This window comes from Mauremys mutica, chromosome 18 (assembly GCF_020497125.1).
Source record: "Mauremys mutica isolate MM-2020 ecotype Southern chromosome 18, ASM2049712v1, whole genome shotgun sequence".
Taxonomy (NCBI): Eukaryota; Metazoa; Chordata; order Testudines; family Geoemydidae; genus Mauremys; species Mauremys mutica.
Genome location: NC_059089.1, coordinates 21,959,128 through 21,983,162, shown reverse-complemented (window position 1 = coordinate 21,983,162; position 24,035 = coordinate 21,959,128). Strand labels below are relative to the sequence as shown.

Here is a 24,035-nt window from a genome sequence, read left to right as displayed (position 1 = left end):
TCCCTGCCAGGAACCTACCCTCCCATTTGGAACCTCTACAAGTGCACAGTGGTTTTTATTTAAGACTCTTCTCTTAGTACCCAACTGCTTATTTTCCAGCCGCTAGGCTCCTTTGGGTTCTGTCACATCAAAGCAGAGACAAAATACACTCGTCCTCATTCCTTTGGTGTCCCAGGACCGAGAGGGCTGGCTCAATGCTTGCTCGACTGGCATCTAGAAAGAACAGTGCCACGATCTTCAAAAGTGACTAGTTCATTTCGTCGCCTACAAATATTGGATGTCCAATTTGAGACCCCTTTAAATGGCCCTGAATTTCAGCACTTTCACAAATTTCAGACAAGTGTTCAGCACTTTCTGAAAATTGAGCCCACTTTAGGTGTCTCAAGTTGGGTCCAGCAGAATTGAAGCACTTGAAATCATGGGTCAATTTAGAAATGTTTAGCCTACTTACCCATTTCTTTTCCCATATGAAGAGCTCACAGCATTTTACAAAAGGTGGGTAATAATTTACATAAGACCGGCCATACTGAGTCAGACCAATGGTCCACCGAGCCCAGTATCCTGTCTTCCGACAGTGGCCAGATGCTTCTAAGGAAATGAACAGAATAGGGCAGTTATCAAGTGATCCATCCCCTGTTGTCCAGACCCAGCATCTGGCAGTCAGAGGTTTAGGGACTCCCAGAGCATGGGGTTGCATCCCTGACCATCTTGGCCAATAGCCACTGATGGACCTATCTTCCATGAACTTATCTGATTCTCTTTTGAACCCAGTTATAGTTTTGGCCTTCAAAACGTGCCCTGGCAATGAGTTCCACAGGTTGTGTGTTGGGTGTCTATTCCACAAAAGGGGAAAGAGGGTCACAATGAGGTGAAGTAACTCCCCCAAGGACAGAGAGGGTGTCAGTAGCAAAGTGCAGGACTCCTGATCTCCAGTCTTCAATATTAACCATGCCCTTTTGTTACAATTGTACTTACAGGCAGCATGAGCATTGTCCCTGGTGGTCCTGGTAACCCATCTGCTCCTGGAAGACCTGGCCGGCCAGGAGGTCCCTACAAAGGGAAGAAATAAAGAGAAATCACTACAGCATGTATGTATATATTATTTAATTCAATCTCCCCCACAGGTTGCTGTAGCTGGAAGGGCCTTTGCTTCTCATTAGCCTTGGCAAAGCCAAGAACACTCAGATATATACACATTTTGATGGTATCCAGATCGATGATAAGGCTGGCGGCATAGAGATATTTACAACGGCCTGTAGTGTGTTGCTTAAACACATATGGTATTTCTTAGTAATTCCATCCCCCTGCTCCCTTCCCTCCATAGTTTCAAGTCAGCCATGAGCAATTTTCAGATGAACAATAAAAGCCTGTGCAATGTTCCAGATCAATGCTATGAATCTTTAGTTGAGTATATTAAGCCCTATTAAAACCGTATATAAAACCTGGTGTAAAATATAACTCAGAGCAGTGAAGCAGAAATGCATCGAAATGTATTTATTCTTCCACATGTTTAATTGCCTGGGTCATTTCTTTCTTTTCATTGTATTTTTTGGTGTTCTTTTGTCCTCTGCCTTGGGCCAAACAATCAGCTGGTGTAAATCAGCAAAGCTCCACTGACTTGCATGAGTCGAGGACCTTGATCTCACTCTATAGGAACAACCTACGCATTAAACTCTAAATAACAACATAGATCCAACTTTCCTAAAACAGTCTCCAGATTATTTGCACTCACAATTCTGTGCCTGCAGAAAATTCCAAATTTTCACAGACATCCAGCAATACAGCACGCAAATGAGGACGACATCTAACTACTCAAGGTGCATGCATAATTCCAATTTTCCCATTAGCATGCAAAGCTGTGGGCATTGTAGACTTGATCCCATCCTATGAAGTCAATAGCAGTCTTGCCATTCATTTCAATGATGGCAGGATTGGGCCCTATCTGAGGGAACATTTCTAGTTTCAGGTGTAATCCACCATCTTCCTGCAGTTACTTAATAAGGTCTCATATTAATTTTACTTTTCCCCTCTTCTTAAATGAAAGATGCATAAATTCCTCTTGGGAAATTCTCTGGAGCAGGATTGGTGAGCTGCACCAGCCATTCTGAGCCCTTAAAAGTACGGTCTCTCTGAGTATGTGCAAAGAGTTGCTTTTTCTTTTTTTGCGCCTGTCTGATTTTGCATGTCATGGATGATATTGTCTGTCTAGGCTCTTCCCCCCCAGGAGGTGCTGAAGAATCTGAATTCTTGAATGGATATACAAGAAACACAGACCGGAATCTTGCTCATTCTAATTCTCGAATCAATGATCTGCAAACACAGTCACCTTCACCCCAGGCAAACACCAGAACTATGACACCACCACCCTGGCACAATGAGTCGCCTTCCTTGTGATGAATTGTACTGGAGTGCCTAGAGATCAGGTGCTGTGGATACACGTAATAAGAGACGATCTCTGCTACAAAGAGCTTACTATGTAAACAGACAAGACAAAGGGAGGGTGGTGATGGCTGGGGGAGAGACAGAGGCCCAGAGAGACTGGGTAAAATTTTCCAGTTTTGAAAGCAGCTCAGGGCCAGATTTTTAAAGGTATTTAGGCACCTAGCTCCCACTGACTTTCAATCAGACGTAGGCTCCTACCTGACCTAAGTCACTTTTGAAAACGAGACTTCGGGTATGTCTACACAACAATAAAAGGCCCATGGCATGACCGTGGCAGGTCTAAGTTAGCTGACTCGGGTTCGTGAGACGCAGGCTGTGGGGTTGTAAAACTTCAGTGCAAACATTCGAGGAACAAGAGTCTCAGAGCCCAGGCTCCAGCCCACACTGCTATTTTGTAACCCCACCTCCTGAGCTCCAAGTGCCAGAGTCAGCTGACCCGAGTTCTCAGCCTCAGTGCCCTGGGTTTTATTTATCGCACTGTAGACATACCCTGAGGCTCCTAAGTCAGTTAGGTGCTTTGAAAAATATATCCTAAGTGATTTGCCCAAGGTCACTCAGTGAGTCTGTGGCAGAACGGGGAACTGAACCCAGGTGTCCTGCTCTTAGTTCTGTGTCTTAAGCACCAGGCCACCCTGCCTCCTTACATGCTCTATGTACTTTATCTATTTTTGTATTAGAATACACTTCTTCTCCCTCCCTCTCTTTTCACATTCTCTCTGCATTGTGTGTGTGTGTTGGTTTTTTTTAAACTCTGTTCACTCTTGTTTCCTTGGATTTCTTCCCGTCTCTCTCCCGTGCTCGCGCTCTCTCTCCCTTTCTCAAAAGGGCACCCAATACCAGGCCAGGCCAATTTTCAAGCCCATGATTAGCGAGTCCACAGTTAGGGAAAACAACACTGCCCAACCCTACACTGGACTACACATACACCAGCTAGACTACTTAGATATGTGCTGCCCCATAATTAGAGGCACCGGAGAACATTACAGATGAAGAATCCAGGGTTCACGTCACCCTCCAACTGACCCAGAATAATAACACAGCTTGAAAACCTGCAGTAAACAGCCACAACAGCCAGTGATTTATCAGCAGAAAACACAAGCAGTCCCCTCAGCTGCTGGAGGCAGGCTGCATATCAAATCCACCTATCCATTTTTCAAGACTAGCTCACGATGTTACTTCCACTTTGTTTACTTAGCCACTTCGACACAGGAGTCCCTGACTCAGCTGATGAGGAGTTGACAGGTAAACAGTCCCATCTGTTGGATTAAAAGCACAATAAATAATTTAGGCCAAAGTTGTCTTCTATAATAAACTCTTTCTCTCCACTTCGCCCCCACGGTCCTGATGTATGATTGATCAGCGCTGGGTTTGTTTATCTCTCTTCATGTATTCTGTCAAACGAGTGTTGATAAAATGTTATTACACAAGCACGTTTGTCGTGGGGAGGGGGTGTATTTTCAAAATACCTCAAATTTAAATTCAGTTCAGTTTTCCAAAGGCCTTTGAGTAACTTTAAAAGAAAACTGTTGCACGCCAGTGTAAATTGGGGTGGCTCCAATGAAGTCAATGCTGCTATGCCGATTTCCAACAGCTAAGGAGTGCTGCAAAGCTTCACACTGCTTGCAAATGCTAATGGAATATGGACGCTGGTCAGGATTTTAGCCCAATTTTTTGGGCCTCCAAATTTGGTCCAGAAATCTCAAAGGATTAGATTTCTGATACTTCCATTGCTGGCCCAAATGTCTGTGAGAAAAGCCTTTCAACTGGTATTTCAGCACTTCTAAACCAGGTGACACCTGAAACCTAGAAGGAGAAGGGCACCCAAGACCTTCCGACAAACATTTCAGAACCATAACAAAGGTCTGAGACCCAGATGCGGTGCCTGCGAAGCCAATGGACATTTTAGCATTGGCCTCAATGCTACCCTAAAAGAGGTGCATGGATGTACAGTCTCAGGGCCAGATCCTCAACTGGTGTAAATGAGTGTAGCTCCACCTACTTCAATGGAACTTGGAGACAGTATGCTAGCTACGGATCTGGCCTATTATTCTATTTCGTTCTCTATTGCATGGCACAGTGTGTAAAAGGGTAGAAGCATCCGGGGTGTTATCCAACTAATTAACACATTCTCAAAGGAGAAAGACAAAAGAAAACAGCTGTGCATTTGCCTCACAAGGAGCAGAGCGATCTGGAGAAATCCATGGCGCTCTCCTGAGACAGGGATCATGATACGTTTCTCTGCTGAATGGCAGGAAGGATGTTTTCCGGAGCTGGTGTTTGTATTCTCTTCATGAATGCTTTGGAATTCAGTTCGGATGGCCTGTGACACTCAATAAATCGCTGCCGTCCCCCTGCCGTTTGGCTACATTCATTCACTCGGCATGTCGTTCTTTAATCATCCACTTGTAAAGACACAATGACAGAAAGAAACTGTTCGCACCTTAGGGCCGAGCGCTCAGGAAACACACACAGTTCTGAGAAATAAAGGACTCTGCAGAGAGAGGCATGATCAATGCCCGGCATAAAATCAGGGGAAGGACTGTCTATCAGCCCGAACAAAGCTTCTGAACATGTCTAACCTTGTGGGTGCCAAGAGACGGGTGTTCTTCCTTGTGCAGAGTCCAAGGCAGACTGGTGTGATGTCCCTGTGGTGGTGGTAAGAACACCATATCTTCCTGATGACAGGTTAATTTATACCTTGGATATGTGGAAGAGCCCTTCCTTGCTCCATTGGCTAAAGCCACATGGTCCAAAGGAGCTCCCTTTCTCCATCAGCTCATTCCAGTTCACAGTTTCTTGGGAACATGGGGATATACTTGGAACCATCTCCCAAATGCCTCTTCTCCTCAAATCCTTCCTTAAGCCTTCTTAAGGTGATCTCCTCATGGGTTGTTCCACGGCTCCCTCCCACAGCTGGAACTCCCCGTGGTTTGGGGCAGTGTGACTGGCGGAGCTGCTCTGTAGCGCTTCCTTCAGAGCCATGAGTGGTACCATAGCCATTTCACCCTCTCTCCCCCCAACCCCCCTCCACGCTTAGTCTACAAGGTTTGGCCTCCAGCTTGGGGCAGGGCAGTCTGTGCCATAAGCTTGGTGCCAGTCTCCGAACACTCAAGTAAGAAAACAGCAACTCTTAAAGAAAGAGGAAAAGAACCCTTCAAATACAAACACTTTGTTGCGGCACTTAGGGTAAAGTCCTGACCAGGGCCCAACTTCTGGGTGAGCCCTGAGGAACCATTTCCCTGTCCCAGTCCCACCCAGCTCTGCCTCTGAATAAAAGCAGGCAAGTCTTCTTAACTGGTCTGCTGGTTGTTGATTGGTCCTTTTTGCCCCTGGTCCTTCTAGGCCTCTGGAGGACTGTCTTGTTTGTCACCTGGTCTGCATGGATTTTCCTTGGATGGGTAGTGTCAGGCCACAGATGCCTCCAGCAGAGGGCAGAGAAAGCCTGATAGACCTCACCACAGGCAGGCAATGCAGTGCTGAATGAGCAAACCAGAATGATGAATAAAGCAATACCAATATACTGGACAGCACCGTTGGCTTATGTTGATATAGCTGAGTATCACTGATGCATTAGTTTGATGTACTTGGCCGGTCTCAAAAATCTTTCCGTTTCCACGTGTGCCTTATGCTACATCTGTAAAGTTCCACACACGAGTTGTACACAAGAATAATAATGCTAATAATAGGCGAATTAAAGACGATCTGGTCTAACTTGTGGAGAGGATTCAATACATTCCTAGTTGCCTGGCTTTATTAATTCATCACTTTTCTATGCCCAATATGCTGCATACTGTTGGGTTACATTTTGTTTGACATGAAATATTTATAAACAAGTGGAACGTGCGGTCTGCTCCTGAATGCAGAGGCCTCCTTTCGCGCCTGGGTGTGCAGTGAAAAGAGTCAGGGATGTCATGTCTGCCGGCTCGGCATGGCCATTCAAAGGCAGGCTGGAGAGCCTGCTGGCAATCATAGGGAAGAACAACAGAAATAAGGGCACCCGCCCCGCCTTCCAGCCTGCCACACAAATGAATTCTTAGGAGCAGAGGACTGAGGTCACCGTACATGGAGAGGTGATTAAAGAAGTAGCTATGGATGATAAGCCAGGCACAATTCATGGCTGCCCTGCAGCTGCACAGATCCCTCACTTGGGGAAATGCCCCAGGGGCAGAATTCCTTCCCTCCCACGTGCGTCTGACGAAGTGGGTATTCACCCACGAAAGCTCATGCTCCAATACGTCTGTTAGTCTATAAGGTGCCACAGGACTCTTTGCTGCTTTTACAGATCCAGACTAACACAGCTACCCCACTGATACTCCCTGCCGGGGGAATTCCAGGGCAATCTGGGGGTGGATGGGGACCAGAAGGGGCTGGCAAAACAGTTCAATGCCCTGATTATTCCTTGACTGCCTCAAGATGCAGGGGACACGGGCACTTTGATGTGACAGGGCTGTTATGACCTTATCCAGCAAAATGCCCCTATCAGCCCCAGGATTGTGCCCCCTCCCTCAATCTCAGTCACCATGCTGGGCTCTGCACACTGGCTCAGGGATGAATTGTGACCAAAGTCTCTAAAGGGTTAACTTAACAACTCTCTGGCAAGTTCCTGGCTGAGGCCACACATTGGGGTTGAGATGAGTGGCTGGATATCGACATTCTATGCATTCCAAGGCATGGATCGATGTGGCACCGCCAGCCCTCTCATTCTCAATCATGTCACAACTACACAAAACGCTACTATTGTTCCATCAAAAAAATAATATGCCAGGAGTTTAAGTGAGGGGGAGCCTTAACTGGAGCGATTAGGGGAGTGCAGTACCCAGGAAATACCTGCCAGACCCCCTGAGAGTCAGTGTGATAAAGAGTCTTAATTTTCAAAAAAAAGGGTCCAAATTATCATCATCACCACTCAACTGCCCTGCTACCCAATAATCCATTTAAATCCATCTTAAAACCACAGCAGAGACCCTTCCATTGAGCTCTCCATGGCTGCATTTTGCACGTGCATATCGTGAGGCTGTGAAGTTGATACTGAAGATCTGCAGCCTGGTGGTTACCGCATTTCCCAGTTGGCAGGAAACCTGAAAATGCAACCTCTGTTATGCTGGTGCCTTCAAGCTCAGAGTCTGTCTCAATGGAAGGCAGCCAGGCAACCATCTTGCATTCAAAAATTCCCCTCAATCACATGCTACAGGAAGAAGCTAGGGAGAAGAGAGTGTTTGGAGGGCACTCACTGGAAAGGGAACGTGGAAGTCACCCAACTTTGGAGAAGAGCCACATCATCACAGGGCACATCAGGGGGACACACGAGATTGTTTCTTCTGATTGATCCCAAGAACTTGCAGCAAGGAAACCGGAGGATCAAGCGCATCTGAGGAGGGATTTTGAACACTGTGCATGAGGACAGAATTGCAATGGAGGCCAAAAGAGAAGGCTCATGGGAGTTCACTATAAAAGCGTGCAAACAAAGGAACTGTCTGGCTCAAGCTTTGCTTTGTATCCATGCATGAGATCAAGTCCAAGAAGAGTCATGCCAGTGAAAAAAATGTAGCCATATCTTCCTGATGGTTGTTCCTCGTATCTTGATATATTTCTTCTTCTGTTCTCATTTGTAAACACGTGTGTAGTCATTTCCAGCTGGTGTTCTGGTGCCTGGAGCCAGGCAAGAAGTAGTAATTAAAGGGAAAGGATTTGGATGGAAGAACAGTTGGCCATGTTTTGCACTGATCTGAGCTCCTAGCTTACTGAGCAAAGGAGCCAGCACAGAGCTCATGTACTACTTAAGCCTTTAAAATAGGGTTTAAGGGAGACTTAGGTGGTCCACAGACTTTGTGCTGGCTCTCTGCAAACGAGTGAATTCCAGCCGTCACATATATCAAGTTTATTCTGGTTTTTCAAATTTTGAGGCATTAAAACAAACAAACAAACTGCAAGAACCAGAGCCCTAATAACCAAAACCTCAGAAGGAACTTAAGTGTTGGAATCTATTAACTAGCACAAAGCCTAAGGAAAGACACTCAAGGAAACCTATTCCCCTTCCCTTGCTTTTATCTGGCCAGACCTTTTTTTCTTAGCTCCGTCTGCAACCATTCTCGGCTTGTCCAGCTAGAATTGAACAGCCCGTAGCTTGGCGTGAAGACAGCTAACAAGATACGTGCACCTGTGCTGAAGCAGTCTCAAGGAATGAAGCAGCCAGCTGTGCTCATGAGACGGGGGAAGCTGGCAGGCGAACGTACGGCCAACGTCTGATGTTGGTAGAGAGACAAATACCACAGCGAGGTGGGGAGCAGGTTTGACTGTGATGGCTAGCTGAACCCTATTTGTTTTGTAGCCTTAGTGTGCCACGGATATACAACTTTGAACTAGAGTGTTTTGTCTGTGGCCTTTTAGACCACCCTGATATTAAGCCTGATTCTAATCCCATTTACACCATGGGTGTAACTCCACAGCCAGCCATTAAGAATACACACTGAAGCCAGATGCCAACTTTTTTTTTGCCTAGAGGCAAATGCTCATATAGAACAGTGCAAAAGCAGACCGCCACGACCTATGGGGATGGGTCTCTCCCCCACCCCCCACGCCCCGCCCTCCTAGGCGGAAGGTACTGCACCCGATGCCCTTGCAGGGAAGGGGACCCAATTATGCAGCTCTGCTAAGTCGACAGAAGACGTTCTGCACCAGTGCCCGCTTTAGAAATCAGACCGAATGACCTGCCAGAAAAATGCGTTCAAGATTCTAACGAGGAGACTGAGGGAAACGTCTTCTGCTAACCATTCCCGTCCTCATGATGGTATTTGGTATTCACTGGATAACAGTGCTGGAGGGAACAGACACATTAGATATTCTTGCAGCTCTTCCATGGTGTATTGTCACTGCCATTCATCTCTCCTCTAGAGTTACAGAACAGAGTCGGGGAAAACAGAGCATTAACTAGACTCTTCTCCTTTTGTTTCTTGGCAGATTTCAAGACTTTTTTTTTTGGTTTTGCTACTGAGGTTTTTTTTTGTTTTTTTTTTGCTCTTTGATGTTGAAAGAGACCCTTGCCATGATTTTGACCACAACGACGAGCTACAGGCAGAGTCTGTCGTTAGTGCTGTTTTTATTTTTAGGTGAACTTTTGGCATTCATCGAGCTTGCCCATAATAGCACACTTCTGAGCCAATGGCCATCTTCCCCATGCGCACTGTGCCAATCTACCTCTCTCCTGACCTGGAATGCACTCTGTGCATCTCCAGAGAGGGTCCTGCACACTACGCTATCCATGCACCTCAGGGATGACATCTAGAAGGGGCCCAGCTCTGCCTTCTCCAAACTCGAACGTTTTCTCGATGGGACGCAGCTCTCCACCTTGTTTCACCCTCAAGTCTCCACTTAGCGGAGACCGCCAGCTGTGCACTGCGGTGTAGAAGTAGGAGGTGAGCATGGAGAAATGGCCATACCTGACTAAGGTGAGAACAGTGGTGATGGAAGCCAGGTTTGGACTGCAGACAGGCCAAGAGGTTCAGATGGGGCCAAATCTTCACCCAACCCCAATGTCTGTAGGTTCATAATGGTTCAAAGAGAGATAATCCCCCGTCTCTCCCTGTCTTCAGCCCCTGACTTAACTATGGCTCCCTCTCTTGTAGTCCCCTTCTTCCTCGCTAGCGAGGGGATGAGTCAGACCTCCTGCTGGGAAGCTCTCCCTTAGGTTATCCCAGGTGCCCCTAAACACCCAACCTGGTGCTGTAGCTGTCCGGGAGCCCCATCCCCATCCCAGAAGTACCCGTGCCTTTGTGAAATAGCAAGACACTCAACAATATTGCAGAAATACGCTCAACTAAGCTAAAAATACCTCTGTCGTGTGGCCATGCACAGTACTGGCACAGGGCCAAATTCCGCTTGCCTCACTGACACGCGGGCTGCTGAAATCGATGGGGCGTGAGTACGGTGACAAAGCGGAACCTGCATGCTTGTCCCTGGTGCCAAACGCGTTTAAGCGTGCACAGCCAATGTCTGTCACTCACTCGCGGCTGCAGCGTACTGGGGCTGTACGTCTTAATTACAGTGCAAGCATGCAGACTCTACTATAGCTCACGCGTCAGGGTTTTTAAGGTTCAGAACCAAGGGTTCTATCCCTAATTCTGAGTGAATGCATTGTCTGCCTGTCGCGGGGGGGTAACCCTAGGGGCATTGGGCCCAGCATACCGATCAGCTATGTCCCAGCTGAGACTGCTCAAGCTCAGTGGTTTGAGCACTGGCCTGCCAAACCCAGGGTTAGGAGTTCAATCCTTGAGGGGGCCACTTAGGGAACTAGGGTAAAAATCTGTCTGTGGATAGATCCTGCTTTGAGCAGGGGATTGGACTAGATACCTCCTGAGGTCCCTTCCAACCCTGATAGTCTAGGATTATAAAAGCAAAAATGTAGCTCTGTTGAGGGAGGAGAGAGTTTGGCCTGGCGCAGGATGAAAGGCTCGAAGACCCTGGGTGAGAGGGACAGCAAGGCTTATATGTGGAACTTATGTTGAACTATTTTATTGTGTCCGAAGAGTAAACCGTCCCCTAAAGGAAGAGTAGGAAAAGACTCTGGGCATGACACTGAGTATTTCCTGGTCTGGTGAGGGAGTCCATCAGGCTACACCATAGTCTGTGGCAACAGATTTGTTCCTTAAGTGCAGGCCAAACAAGAGAGAAAGGCTGGATTTTAATGCACTGTGTTAGGAGATTACTACTTTTCCTCTTCTGCTCCATTCAGGAAGAGTCCCTCTATAAGCCTAACAGTCTAAAATTAAAGTATTGCTTACAGTTCTTCAATGGAAAAAAAAACCCATTTCCTAATGATATTCACTTTTTCCCTCCTAAAAGCTTTCAGCTTGGAAACGCAGTGATTTATTTACTCCGACCTATGAAATCAGATTCCTGCCGAGGGACTGTTCTAATTCCAGCAGCTTGAGTCTGGCTGTTACAGTAGTTAGGTTCTAGTGACCTCATTTCAGGCCTTCAGCGAAACAAAAGCAAGTCGTGGTACTCCAAATCCTCCACTAGGTGTCAGGCCGAAATTAACTCTACAGACACTGCCAGCTGCATTGTGTATGCAGAAGCAGGAGTTTGTTTCAGCACAGCAACTGTACATGTTACTTCTTTGCTGTTTAATTTCCTCCTACTGGGAGAAAAATAGCATTTAACTGTGGCTGCGTGATTCAGAGGCAAAGAAAACAAAACAGAAATGAAAATATATTTGCACGGTGGCCGTTTGGGAGCCTCAATTTCAGGCGGCCCTAATCAAAAACCGGGGGCTTGATTTTCAGAGGTGCTGACCACCTAGAGACATCCTGGATCTCAGCTGGCATTGTGGGAGCTCAGCACTATCTGAAAATGAGACTGTAGGTGTCACAAGTTGGACACCAAAATCCAGGAGCCTTGAAAACGCAAATAAAATGTATCGGGGACAGGAGAGTATTTTGCCCAGCAACGAATTTAAACAAAATAATAAATAATAATAATAAAAGACACCACCTAACAATCCGATTGACAGAGAATGCAGGTCAGCTGCTCGTGCCTGTCAGTAAGGCAGAAGCTTTTCCTAATAGAAAGACACAGTACTGTAGGAGAAGGATCTTCATATTGGAGGTAATTTGAAAGAAAACAAAACCATTCTACAAGACGGAAAGCACATTCCTGTTATAGGCTACAAAGTGAAATCCACTGAAACCATGGAGCTCCTGTGAGAAAGAAACACCATCCATTGCAGGAGCGGTGGATATTTTTTGCTCCTAACAGGTGGATTGTTTAATTAAGGCTCCAGGTCCGAACTTAATTCATACTTTTCCTGTGCTAGAAGACTTTTGTGTGTTTGAATGAAAGTTTTTCACACCAACAGTCAGCTCCTGCATCTTCTGAATCCTGCAGTGAAACCTTAATTCTGTATCTATAGCACTGCACAACTTTCTGAGGCGGCAGACCTGCCATAATGCAGAAAACATTGCCTGCCGTCTAGTATCTCAGACAGGCTGCACTTGCCTACTGAATAACTCTCAGACACATGCCTCGCTTGCCCTCCGATTATTACTGAGACACAGCGTAATTACCTGTCACACAGGAATAAAGGATGTGGAGAGATGTCAAAGGGTTTCTTTACACTAGGCTTCTTTGTAAAATCTTGAGTTAATTGGTTGCCAAGTAACTTGAGGTCATTGACACATTTGTAAAGGCTAGTGTGGACACTCCCCGAATGTTTGTTCCAGGTTCAAACATCTGTTCTTTACCCCAGGCTGGGTTCTGCTAGGCTTACAACTTCTCCCCATTTCGAGGCAGAAGGGCTAAAGTGCAAGAGGCGGTTGTTTTCAAGTACCACTAAGACCTGTTATGTTTTACACCCCAGGTCACATTTTAAAGCTCCACAGTGAACGACAGCCACAGCCAGAGAATGTACATCCATTATACTTACTCTCTCGCCGGGGTCACCCAGTGGACCCACAGGCCCAGTAGTTCCCGGAGGTCCTGGAAGACCCTAGTATGGAAAAGACAGGGCAAAACATTAGGTAATAAAGGAAAACAGGCTGTTATTTGTGTGAGCGTGCGTGCACAAAGGAAAGAAACAGAATTGGAGCTGCCTGTTTATTTTAGCAGACAGGGGTGGTTCTAGGTATTTTACCGCCCCAAGCATGGCAGGCAGGCTGCCTTCGGCGGCTTGCCAGCAGGGGGTCCGCCGGTCCCATGGCTTTGGCGTACCTGCCGCCGAACTGCTGCCGAATCCGCGGGACCGGCGGACCTCCCGCAGGCAAGCCGCCGACGGCTGCCTGACTTCCGCCCTCGCAGGGACCGGCAGGGCGCCCCCCACGGCTTGCCACCCCAGGCACGCCCTTGGAGCGCTGGTGCCTGGAGCCGCTGCTGTTAGCAGAGTAAAAGTGACCCTGAACTGCTCTGATATCCAGGTATGGCATATGGAAGCAATAGAGCCCAGAGAAGTGTTAAAAAAAACCCTGACTTACAGCTGGGCCTTCGGGACCGGATGGCCCTTCGATGAGCATGCCCTGGAAAACAGTAAGAGAGATTGGTCATTAGCACGGCACATCCCCAACGTGACTTCCGCAGTGGAGCTCTAAAGTCAAGCCCGTCATGTCTGTTCTTAGCTCATCCAGTCTTTTGCTGCTCACAAGCCCAACAGGTGTTAGCGCATCCCGGTGCTGAGCTGCTTCCACATTGTTACAGCGGAGTCTGGGTCCATTGCCGTTGGCACACTACATCCTGTGCACTGAAAAGCAAAACTGTCAACCAGTTCAGCCCAGGCTGGGCATGAATTAAAGTCTTGCCCTTAACCACCACACCAGAATCACATCAGGTGAGAGTGAGAGGAATCCTCTCTCATCTTAGTCCAAGGTCAAGCACATGAAAAGCCTTGCACTGTGTCCTGAAGGCCAGAAAAACCAAGCTCTGCTGGAGTGAGTTTTGCAGCCGACGATCCCTTCGCTCGGAATGCTGTCCCTAGTTCCAATCAAATTCTAAGCCATTTCCAGCGGTCTTTAAATGTCTTTCCCTAGCAGGCTTTATGCAGAGATTTACTGAGTGAACCTACAAGATCATTGTGTGGGTACCATGCCAGGGTGATGTTATCTCATTGTTTAAAACAATAAATATTTTGCTCTTCCTTTAAATCATGGGTATGGTGTACTCAGTGGAGTTGGGTTTCTTTTAATGTTTGCAGGGGGAAGAGAAGACGGGAAAGAAACTTTCCAATAGAACAGTTAGAGGCCTATAGGGAAAGGACCAGGAACACAGGTTTGGAAGGATCCATGGATCAAGCTCTACCCTTCCATCGTTGGACCACTGACCAAGTTCAACATAATCCAACAAGGTGTCCATATTCCAAGCAGCCCGTTTCACCTCTCGCAGGCTAATTTGTAGCCAGCAGAGTCATTTCTCCTACAGGATGAAATCAGCCCATAAAAGTCAGCAAATGTCAAATTGACTCAGTCAGGAGAAGCCTGGGAAGGAGCCAGCCCAGGGATCGAGTTACACTTCCCCCTCGGAGGAGGGTGATCTCCCCAGGTCAGGGTTGAAGCTAAGGCCAGTCGGTGGAGCAGAGCCGGTGAAAGTGTGGGCTGACGTCAGCGCAGCTGCCTATGTCCTGCGCCCTGGAAAGGGCTGAGCGGAGTGAAGCAGTCAGGGTACATGCAGCAAACAGGGAGTCCTGCCCCAACACCTGCACTTCTTCAGCCCTCCCCCCCGCCAGGAGAGAAAACAGATCACACTGTATTGCCAACTACCATGACAGCTCCCCCAGTGGGATACCAGCACGTACACATACCCTCTGCAGCCATATCCCTTGGCTAGCACAAGGAGTTTTTATACTACTGCTACCCATTTCTAGCTGATTTAAGGGCTGGTTTATGGATTGTTTGGATATATGGAGGGGACAATTCTCTGTTGATTTAATAGGGGAAAGTCCAGTGAAATCAATGCAATCATGTGGATTTACATTAGCGGAGAATTTGGTTCATGGACCTTATCCTACAGCAGTTTAACACCGTCGTTCCACTGACTGCAGTAGAGTCACTCCCGATTTATATGGGTGTGAGAAGAGCCTCATGCATGGCTCTCATTTGTCCTGAGTTAGGACAGTGAGATTTTTCCCCCTGGATGGAAGGATAAGTGTGGGGAGGGAGGGGGAATAGCTGAGCTGTCTGAAACTGATTAGCACAGCTGCAGAATCTGGAGGACACGTTGCCGCAGGCTTTTCAGGAGATGTGCCCATGCATTTCATGGCAACGGGTGAGGTGCAGAAAAATAGAACAGAGGTTAAATACTGGGACAAGGCTGGTCACCCTAAGAGCAACTTGCGCAGTGGGATAACCTGCCAAGGGATGGAAGGAGAAAATAGCCCCGGTACCCAGGATGAGTGAGCAGGGTGAAAACCTACCAAGACCACACATTCCTTGCTCGCTCTTTCCTGGTGTGCAAGGAGGTGGGAGCTGTTCCTTGCCTCTGATCCGTCCTGGGTGAAGCAATGCAGGTTTGAAACACTTGGCCTCAGTGTGACAAGCGGAAGCAAGGGGCTTTGGTGGTGGAATTTGGACTGATGAACAATTCATACGGAAGCAGTATTACTGCTAACAAGGGCTGAATCCGGATGTGCTGGGAGACTTGAGATCTTAGGAAAACTCTTCCTTTCTGGACAAGGAGCATAGGACGGAGTACGAGCTCTTTACCTGGAGCTCCGAAGCAATGCTTTGAGTGTGACCTGGCTTCCAGTCAGTGCACCTGAGCCTCAAGGGGCCATGATCTACAGGCTAAACGGTATATCCGCCTAGCGCGCAGAGATGTCACCAGCATGATCTAGCTCTGGACACTCTCTGTTTTCCCTTAGTTCAGATGAACCGGGGGCAATAAGTTAAGTGAGTAGGAGGCAGATGGAACACGCCCAGCATACGGACCCTCACTGAGCCAATCTCTTCACGTTGCCCCAACCAAGGCTCCCCAGTCCTGACCTGAGCAGGGAGAGGACAGTTCAGTCTTTATGGTCCACGTTGCTATTGGCCGCCCTCTGCTGAGACTGCTGACAAGGGACCAGTTAGGGTGGAGATTTCAGATTCCCTGCTCTCTGGGAACAATGGGCAGAAAGCGCTGGCTAGTTTTGCAAAGAAGGGAAGGGTAGTTGTAAGTTATAAAACAAAAACCTTGCAAAGCGGTGGGCTCACAGGAGCCCCTAACTGCACCCTTCCTCCCAGGGTCCATTTCCTTTGAGAAACTGGACCAATTAAAACACCACCCATCTGCCTGTCTGGCAGCTCCGGAGACTAGAACTGTCCCCAGACCTCCACCTCCGCTCAGTGCTGATAAACTCCCCTCAGCTCTGCAGAGAGTCATTGCCCATATAAGGAGCCCCACGACCGTCAAGAGCTGCCGGGTGCCAGATTTATGTGGGAAATACTTGAAGCTGTCTCCTCAATGGCCACGGTGCCGAGAGCTCTGCTTCCCACAGCCAATCACCGAGGCAATGGAGGCCCTTCAGAGAGGAAGGCCTAATTAACCTATTCCTGATACAGACAGCCTGGGCATCCTCCCACATTTATCCGTTTGTTTATGTTGGGCTCCGGCTGTGGGGACATCTGGAAAGTCTCCTCAGCGAGAAATTCCAATACTTTCCATTATCCGTGCAACGCGACAAGGCAGGGGAGCAGGAGACAGGCTGTGTGATGGGAGGGACATGCAGGGGAAGAAGAGGGGGCGTGGGATGGAATAAAAACTCTGGCTTGTGGAGCGAGAGCCACAGATTTGGGAACCCCATTCTGCTCTGACTGAATCCAGTGCCAAAGCTCCTGTTGGCTTCCGCGGGGGCAGGGTTCGGCCCCATGGCCTGGCTTCATAAGATGGCAAAGTGGTGTGAGAAAGTTGTTCCTAATTTGTTTTCACCCATTTGCATGAAGTCATTCCTGTCTATGTCTCAACTCCCTCCTCATCTCAAAGCCTCCCTTCTTTCCCCCACTCCCTTCTCGGCACCCTTCCATTGCTAGAAGATGAAGGGTATCGCTAGCAGCTTTCCAATTTTGCATCCATGCCAAAAGCCATCCCTTCTGGGCAGTCTCATAGCAAAGGAATTTGCAATGCCCTGCGTAAAGGGACACAGACACGGGGAGTTCCTCAAGTTAATCTGAAGGGATGAAAATAAAACAGGGCTGTTTTAATTTACTCGCTTCCATCTGAAGAGCCCAAGCATTTTAAGAAAGGTATTATAATTTCTGCCTGTTTTATAGAGCGGGGGAGGGAAAGGTCAGATGTCATCCTAAGTGTCAACATTTGCCATCAGTTACCATAATGTGGCATCTTAGGCCTCGTTTTCACTAGAAAACTAGGTGGGTTTAACTAAGTTGGTTGAGGTGTTTCACACCCTTGGTGTGGCTTTGTTAAACCAACTTAAGTCCCCATGCAGACAGCGGCTAAGTCGACAGGCGATGGATACCTGTGGAGATGGGAGAACCCCTCCCATCGGCGGAGGTAGTGTCTGCACCGAAGCACTACAAGGGCACAGCTGTGTCGCAGGTGTTTTAAGTGTAGACAAGGCCCTTAGTCACAGTTCAGAGAGGAAGAGAGATTTGCCCAAGGTGACAGAGCGAGTCTCTCTTCTGTTTGGCTTTGCTCTAAAGTTGTACAACAATGAACAACAGAATCCAGGAGTCCTGACTCCCAGATCCCTGCCCTCACGCATCTCCTGGAGACCTTGAGTGTTAATGCTGCCTTTGCTAAAGCTAAATAGCTTTAGCTCACGAAAGCTCATGCTAAAATAAATTTGTTAGTCTTTAAGGTGCCACAAGTACTCCTGTTTTTTTTGCCAGCACAGAAACTATTAGCTGGAGGGCACCATTAGACTCAAGACTGTGCTATCCCGCTGCCTCCAGCAAGTGTCAGCACCGAGTAAGGATTGAAAGACAGATGGACTGAAAGAAAGGAAGGAAAGTTCAGAGGAATTCTTCCCCCGCCCCGCCGCCGCACCCCCACAATCCAGCAGCTCCGAGCTGAAGAAAGTGCCTTTGCTAAAGAGAAAGAGCACAACGAATCTGCATTTCTCTCAGCTAAACGGGAACCAAAAGAAGAGAGGAAAGGCAGCATTTGGTCTTGTTTATTTTCTGGCAATGGCTATATATGCTCCAGTGTTTTGAAACAGCTAAGGCAGCCAAATTCTTTCTGGATGATTACACTTAACTATTTTGTTCACTCTGTAACATTTCAGATTGGACGGGGCAGCCTGAGTTTAAGCAGGTTCCTCCTTCCCCCCTGTATTTTAACAGAGCTTTCCACACCTCAGTTAGACAAACTGTCCATTTTGTTCCCTTGTCCGCAGAACGAAAGCAGGGCCCAGAAAGGAAGGAATTGACTTGGAGGGTCGGGAATGCTTTTTAAAAGCAGTGGTTCTGGGTGTCAAACCCTCCCCTCTCCCTCCGGGAAAGGATCACGCAGGAGAGAAACAGAGGAAGGGCAGAAAAAAACAGACTCCAAGAGATAGGAAGTGTTGTCCCCTCTTCGGGCCCTGTGTTGGCATTCTGCCAATGAAAATGAGGTTAATTGAGTTACTGGTCTGCAATGAGTGTGTGCTTGGCCTTTCGGAGACTCAGGCGCAAGATGAACGGTGGTAACTGAAAGGATCCGAATACCCGTGGGTCTTTCCTGGGGGTGAGGAGAGGGATGCAAACACGGAGGCAAGTTGAGATCTTAAAGTGCACTTATGGATGGGAAAGGGGCTATGTAATAATAGTTCCGTTCCCTGTGAACCTTTCAACCAGAGCTCACAACAACCAGTTGTTCCTCCAGTTAATCCCACCAAGGCAAGACACCGTGTGGGCGGGACAACTGAATTCCAGTCCGTTTCATGTGACATCAGTTAAATTGTTAGCTAACCTCTGATCACACAGGGACTGGATTTTCAAAAGGCGTTGAGCACGGACATTTCTTCTTAAAGCCAAGGGAAGCTGCAGGTTCTCAGAAGCTCGGAAAATAAGGGCAAGAGACTTTATCAGTGGTGATGCTGTAAAAACCCAAAGAACCCAGCTTGATTCTCAGATCCCACTAGGGTAGCTGGGGTGGGCTGTAATTCAAACCGACAACTAAGTAAAAGCCATTGGAGTCCTAAGACAGGCTCTTGCTATTTCACCTGTACATAACACTGGTAAAAAAAAAAAAATTGGCCAAAGAATTGTTACAAACAAAAATAGCTGTTTTGGGTAGGAGAGGGGAGAAAAGGAGCAAATGGAAAATTTTAATTTCTTTCCAAATTATCCCTATTTCTTAAAATAACCCCCCCAATCACTTTCTATTTTTATTTTAAAAAATCCAGAAAATTTCTACCAGAATTTTTTTTTCATAAAATGAAAACTTTTCAATTTCTTTTGAAATTATTTCATGGAAAATACTGACCATTTCTCTACGAGCTGCAGCTGTGGGCATGAGATGTGACTACAGAACGTGCAGGCCTATGACCGCTTTTCAGTTCCATAGACAAGGTCGGGGAGCTAATATCTTTTATTGGACCAACTTCTGATGGTGAAAGAGAGACGCTTTCGAGCTACACAGAACTCTTCTTCAGTACCATATAATTCCATATACACATTCCCACCCCCGAAGAAGAAATCTTTGTAGATGAAGGGCATTCTTACCGGTTCAATTATTGCAGGCTCTCCCTTCTGTCCTTTCTCACCTCGTGGGCCACCAATCTGTATCACACAATAGAAACAGGCAGTGAGATAAACAAAGAGGATATAAACTTGCTGTCTCAATTGGATTCAGACTGGGAACCAGTAACATGATCAAGATGCAGTCAGCAGAGCCCATACCACCCAAGGACTGAACTTGATGCAGATGGGTGCAGAAGACACACATTAAAAAAGGAGAAAAGACTAATTTTGTTACTATCTAAGGTTCTGTTCCATCTCTCTAGTGCACAGCAGTTTCAGAGGTCAGCTATATGTAGGGAATTATTACCTTCATATGCAGCAGGATAAATTAAGGTGACCTAATCACGGGCAACTTTTCAATCAATTTTTGATCTTTTTTTAAAATAAAATGCTCTAGTTCAAATAGGAATTATCTGGGGGAAGTTCTATGGCCTGTGTTACGGTGAAGGTCAGATTAGATGATCACAGTCGTCCCTTCTGGCCTTGGAATCTACAAGTTTGTCTACACCAGAGGCGGCTCTAGCTTTTTTGCTGCTCCAAGCACGGCAGGCAGGCTGCCTTCGGCGGCTTGCCTGCGGGAGGTCCCCGGTCCTGCGGATTCGGCAGCTTGCCTGCGGGAGGTCCACCAGTCCCGCAGCCTCAGCGTACCCGCCGCCGAATTGCCACGGGATCAGCGGACCTCCTGCAGGCACACAGCCGAAGGCAGCCTGACTGCCGCCCTCACAGGGAATGGCAGGGCACCCCCCCGTGGCTTGCCGCCCCAGGCATGCGCTTGGAGCGCTGGTGCCTGGAGCCGCCGCTGGTCTACACTGAAACACTCAGGAAAATTAATCCAAATTATCTTTTAAAGTGGATTAGTTAAATCACATTACATTTCTATGTGGACACACTTTTTCAGAATTTAAGTGGCCTTAATTTGATTTCGCTTAATTCATTTTGGAAGTGAATTAAACTAAACAGAAGTAAGGCACTTTAATTCTGATTGACAGCATCTACACAGGGGGTAAATGCAATTTAATTTATTTAAAATTCATACCTTTAGTTAATTCAGATTAATTTTTCTCAGTGCTCCCATGTAGACAAGAACTTGGAATCTAATGGGCCTTTTCCTTTTATAACTCCTACATATTACCTGGGGGAAGTGTAAGGGATTGAGGAAGTAGGTCGAGGTTTCCTGCCCCTCCAAAAAGCTGAAAAACTGGGCTAAGAAAGCAGCTGGAAAGAAATTCAAAAAGGGTCTGGAGTCAGAAAGTCTTCTATTACCCCTTCATACTCTGTTTCTTGGTTAGCAGGCATTCCTGGCCCAATATCAGGAGAGACAGTTCGGTCATAGTAGTTATCGTAGTAATTCCCATCATACTCTTTTATTGTCTCTTCAGTAAAGTCTTTATCTTGGTCGTCTCCCCCTTGACCCGTTTCCACCTCGGCCTGAAAACAAGAACAGCAGCATGTGTCAGACAAAAGAGACCTCTAACCCAACGCATGCTCTAAAAACTAAGGGGAGGAGTCTAGTGAATCACCCAGATAGAGAGGACCAGGGGTGGATAAGCTTTAGGATAATGGCCCAAGTAAATACAAATACAAAGCAATAATAAAAGAATGTTTAGTAAAGTAGCACCTACAGGCTTCCAGGGCCCACCAATGGACTCCTTCGAAGGGACTTGCAAGCAGGATTACAGATATAAAATGCTACACCCATATGGAACTCAATATGACATTTCCCCCGGATTTCCCATATGCTTCATGAAATGTATTGCATGTCTAAAATACCCTGGGTGAGAAACCACGCAGAGTCTGAGCAAGAACACATGACAAGAAGTTCCAGACATTCCACATTAAGAGGCATGAGGCTAAATGCTCAAACCCTAACTCATTCCAAACCCCAGATAGCCCAATCTCCATTTGTTCACTCCCAAACTGATCTTGGATCCAACATTATAGTTATGCTTGTTCCAAAAGCAGAATTTTGAATATTTGCAGTTAGGCATCTGAGAGGGTACTATTCATTCATTAGCACACGTTTCTCCCTACCCAAATAACTCCCTCTTCTGATTCCTAAGAGGAAATATATGCAATGGTTCAGCAAACGAGGACATCTAGACAAAGCATCAGAATTTCCTTGCTTCTGGCCAACCTTGTGTGCAACAATGATATCATAGTCCTGTAATTTCTGTAACCTCCAGGCCAACTGTCCCATGGCATTCTGGAATCTAAAGAGCATTGTAAAGAAGTATGTCTGTTCTGAGCACAGATTTTTCTCCCATGCAGGTTATGATGAATATGGTCCATGGCTTTAATTACTTCTAACAGTTCAGAGAGAACTTATTTCACCACCAGAAAGGAAGAATTTAGAGCTGCTGTAATATGCCACCATCAGTTCAAATCCTTGTTCTTGGGCCAAAACTGCTCATATTCCATAAGCACGAGCATCTGTGTCTAATCTGAAAGGGGTTTTAAAACATGGGTAAGCTAACACTAACACAGTGAAGTGCCTTTTTTAACTCTGCAAAGGCCAAGTATTCGTCAATGAAATCACAATTTAGCTACCACCCTCGGGTTTTCTTTTCTCACTTAACATATGCACATTCTGCTATGTTGGCAAACCCAGAAATGAAAACAGAGTCCTAGAAAATTCTACATATCTGTGAGCCAGAAGGAATTTAGCCACTTCTGCACCACCTCTTCCCAGTGGAAATTTCTTTCTCACTGACCAGCTGACCAGAGCATTCTCTTAACAAGAGCTCACATTTCCCTAGATTCAGTTTAACCGTAATTCTTCAGACATTAGAATCTGTTGCTTGCCATAAACACATAACATCCTAACTGGAAGACCTTCTTGTTTGAAATTTAAAATGCTATAAACTCAAACACTGAAGTCTTCATATTTTTTTCCATTAAAAAAATCATCAATTTGCTTGAAAAAGAAGCAACATTTTTTGAAATTTTTGACAGAGGAGGGGTTCAGTGTGAAAAATAGACATTTGGGAAAATTTGGAGGGGAAAAAAAAAGCCTCAAAAAATCTGGGTCACAAGCTGGCCTGAAAAATATCACCCCAAAGTTAGTGAATTTCTTTTGTCGCTTTCAAAGAGCCTCATTCAAACCAGATTTGCCACCACTCCCTTTGTTGAAAAAATATGCAGATAAGAATTTGAAATTGTGACACCTGCCTCCGGAGGAGGAGAACAGCTTGCTCCCAGCAGAGCAGTCATCGAACAAAGCATATTTTTACCTAGTTCCCATCTTTCACAGGCGTATTTCTCCATACTGAATGTTCAGAATTGCTTTGCTGGAAGTTATCACATAGGTATTAGCCACGATGAAATCTAAAGCCAATATGAGTTCATTGACTAAATCCGCTTCCAAAAGCCCATGCTCAGACTCCAAAAGTTTCATTCTTATAAACCCAAGCCTGCCGACTCCCTGTTCATTTTGTCAACCATTCATTTGCATCATGCTATTAAATTGGAGAAAATAAACCTCTCAGGAACCTGCTTTTTCCCTTCTAACACTGAATGCTTCCGTGCAGTCCAAGCACGGACTGGCCACTCTCCGTTTCACCTTCCCATGTGTCCTGCAGAGCATCCTGGAGTTAGCACTTAGGCACAAAGTCTTAACATGTTTCCTTACCTGAAGCTTGTTTCTTTTCTGATTCCATATCCTAACAACCAGATTGGTCTCTGAGCTTTTCATTTCCTCATCCAAGCATTTTCCAAAGTCATCAAATCCCATCTCTAGCTTCTCTCCTAGAGAGTTCTAGTTGAGCCAATGAATTCTGGCTGTTTTATATTTCCTGGAAAACCTTCTCACCTATTTGTTTGTTCAGGTGCTCAGTTCCTCAACACATTTTACCAGGCCATTGTATCTTTTCATGCAGCCTCGGTTTCCTCCTCCACTGCATTTTTTTATTCCCAATTGATTGGATTTGATCTCTGCCTTGAGATTTTCCTTCATCTGTTGCTGGCTCCTCTCCTGTCTTGCTACAGCTGCTTGGATCTCCATTTGGCCAACTTCCATGACGACCTTTTAATTTATTCTGGGAAGCATCTATCCCCAACTTTAATTCTCTTGGCCAGCCTTTGCTCCCTCTTTGACACCTTTCTCTGCTTCCCAGAGAGGTGTATTTTTTTTGACAGTATGACAACTAAATTCTCCCTCTCTATTCAAGAAGCAACCAAAATCTCTGCCAGGTCTCCTGGGAAATATTATCCCACTACTGACATTGGTTGTCAAGGCTTCTGGGCAGAGAGGAAGTCCAGAAGAGGGTTATTTCCTCGTTGGGAGAGAAATTTAGTAGGCACAGACATGACACTTCTAGTCTAATTTGATGACAACACCAATAGGGACCCATCTGAACATCAATATTCGATAGTGAGGGCAGGACACATGTTAAATATGGAACATTCACAGATGCAATCAGGAAACAACCCAAATTGCTCCAGAAAGCAGCTGTGTTC

General features: G+C 46.5%; 1 protein-coding gene across 3 annotated transcripts in view; it reads right to left on the bottom strand.

Moving 5' to 3' along the window:
* COL5A1 (collagen type V alpha 1 chain) overlaps positions 1-24,035 on the bottom strand; it is a 237,398-nt gene that overhangs the window by 101,205 nt on the left and 112,158 nt on the right. For all 3 annotated transcript variants that reach the window (XM_044992343.1, XM_044992342.1, XM_044992344.1), the window contains exons 8-12: positions 20,844-21,008; positions 19,563-19,619; positions 13,407-13,448; positions 12,863-12,925; positions 976-1,050 (exon numbers count right to left, since the gene is read on the bottom strand). In XM_044992343.1, the coding sequence (XP_044848278.1) occupies positions 976-1,050; positions 12,863-12,925; positions 13,407-13,448; positions 19,563-19,619; positions 20,844-21,008 (402 nt within the window). The remainder of the gene's footprint in view (positions 1-975; positions 1,051-12,862; positions 12,926-13,406; positions 13,449-19,562; positions 19,620-20,843; positions 21,009-24,035) is intronic.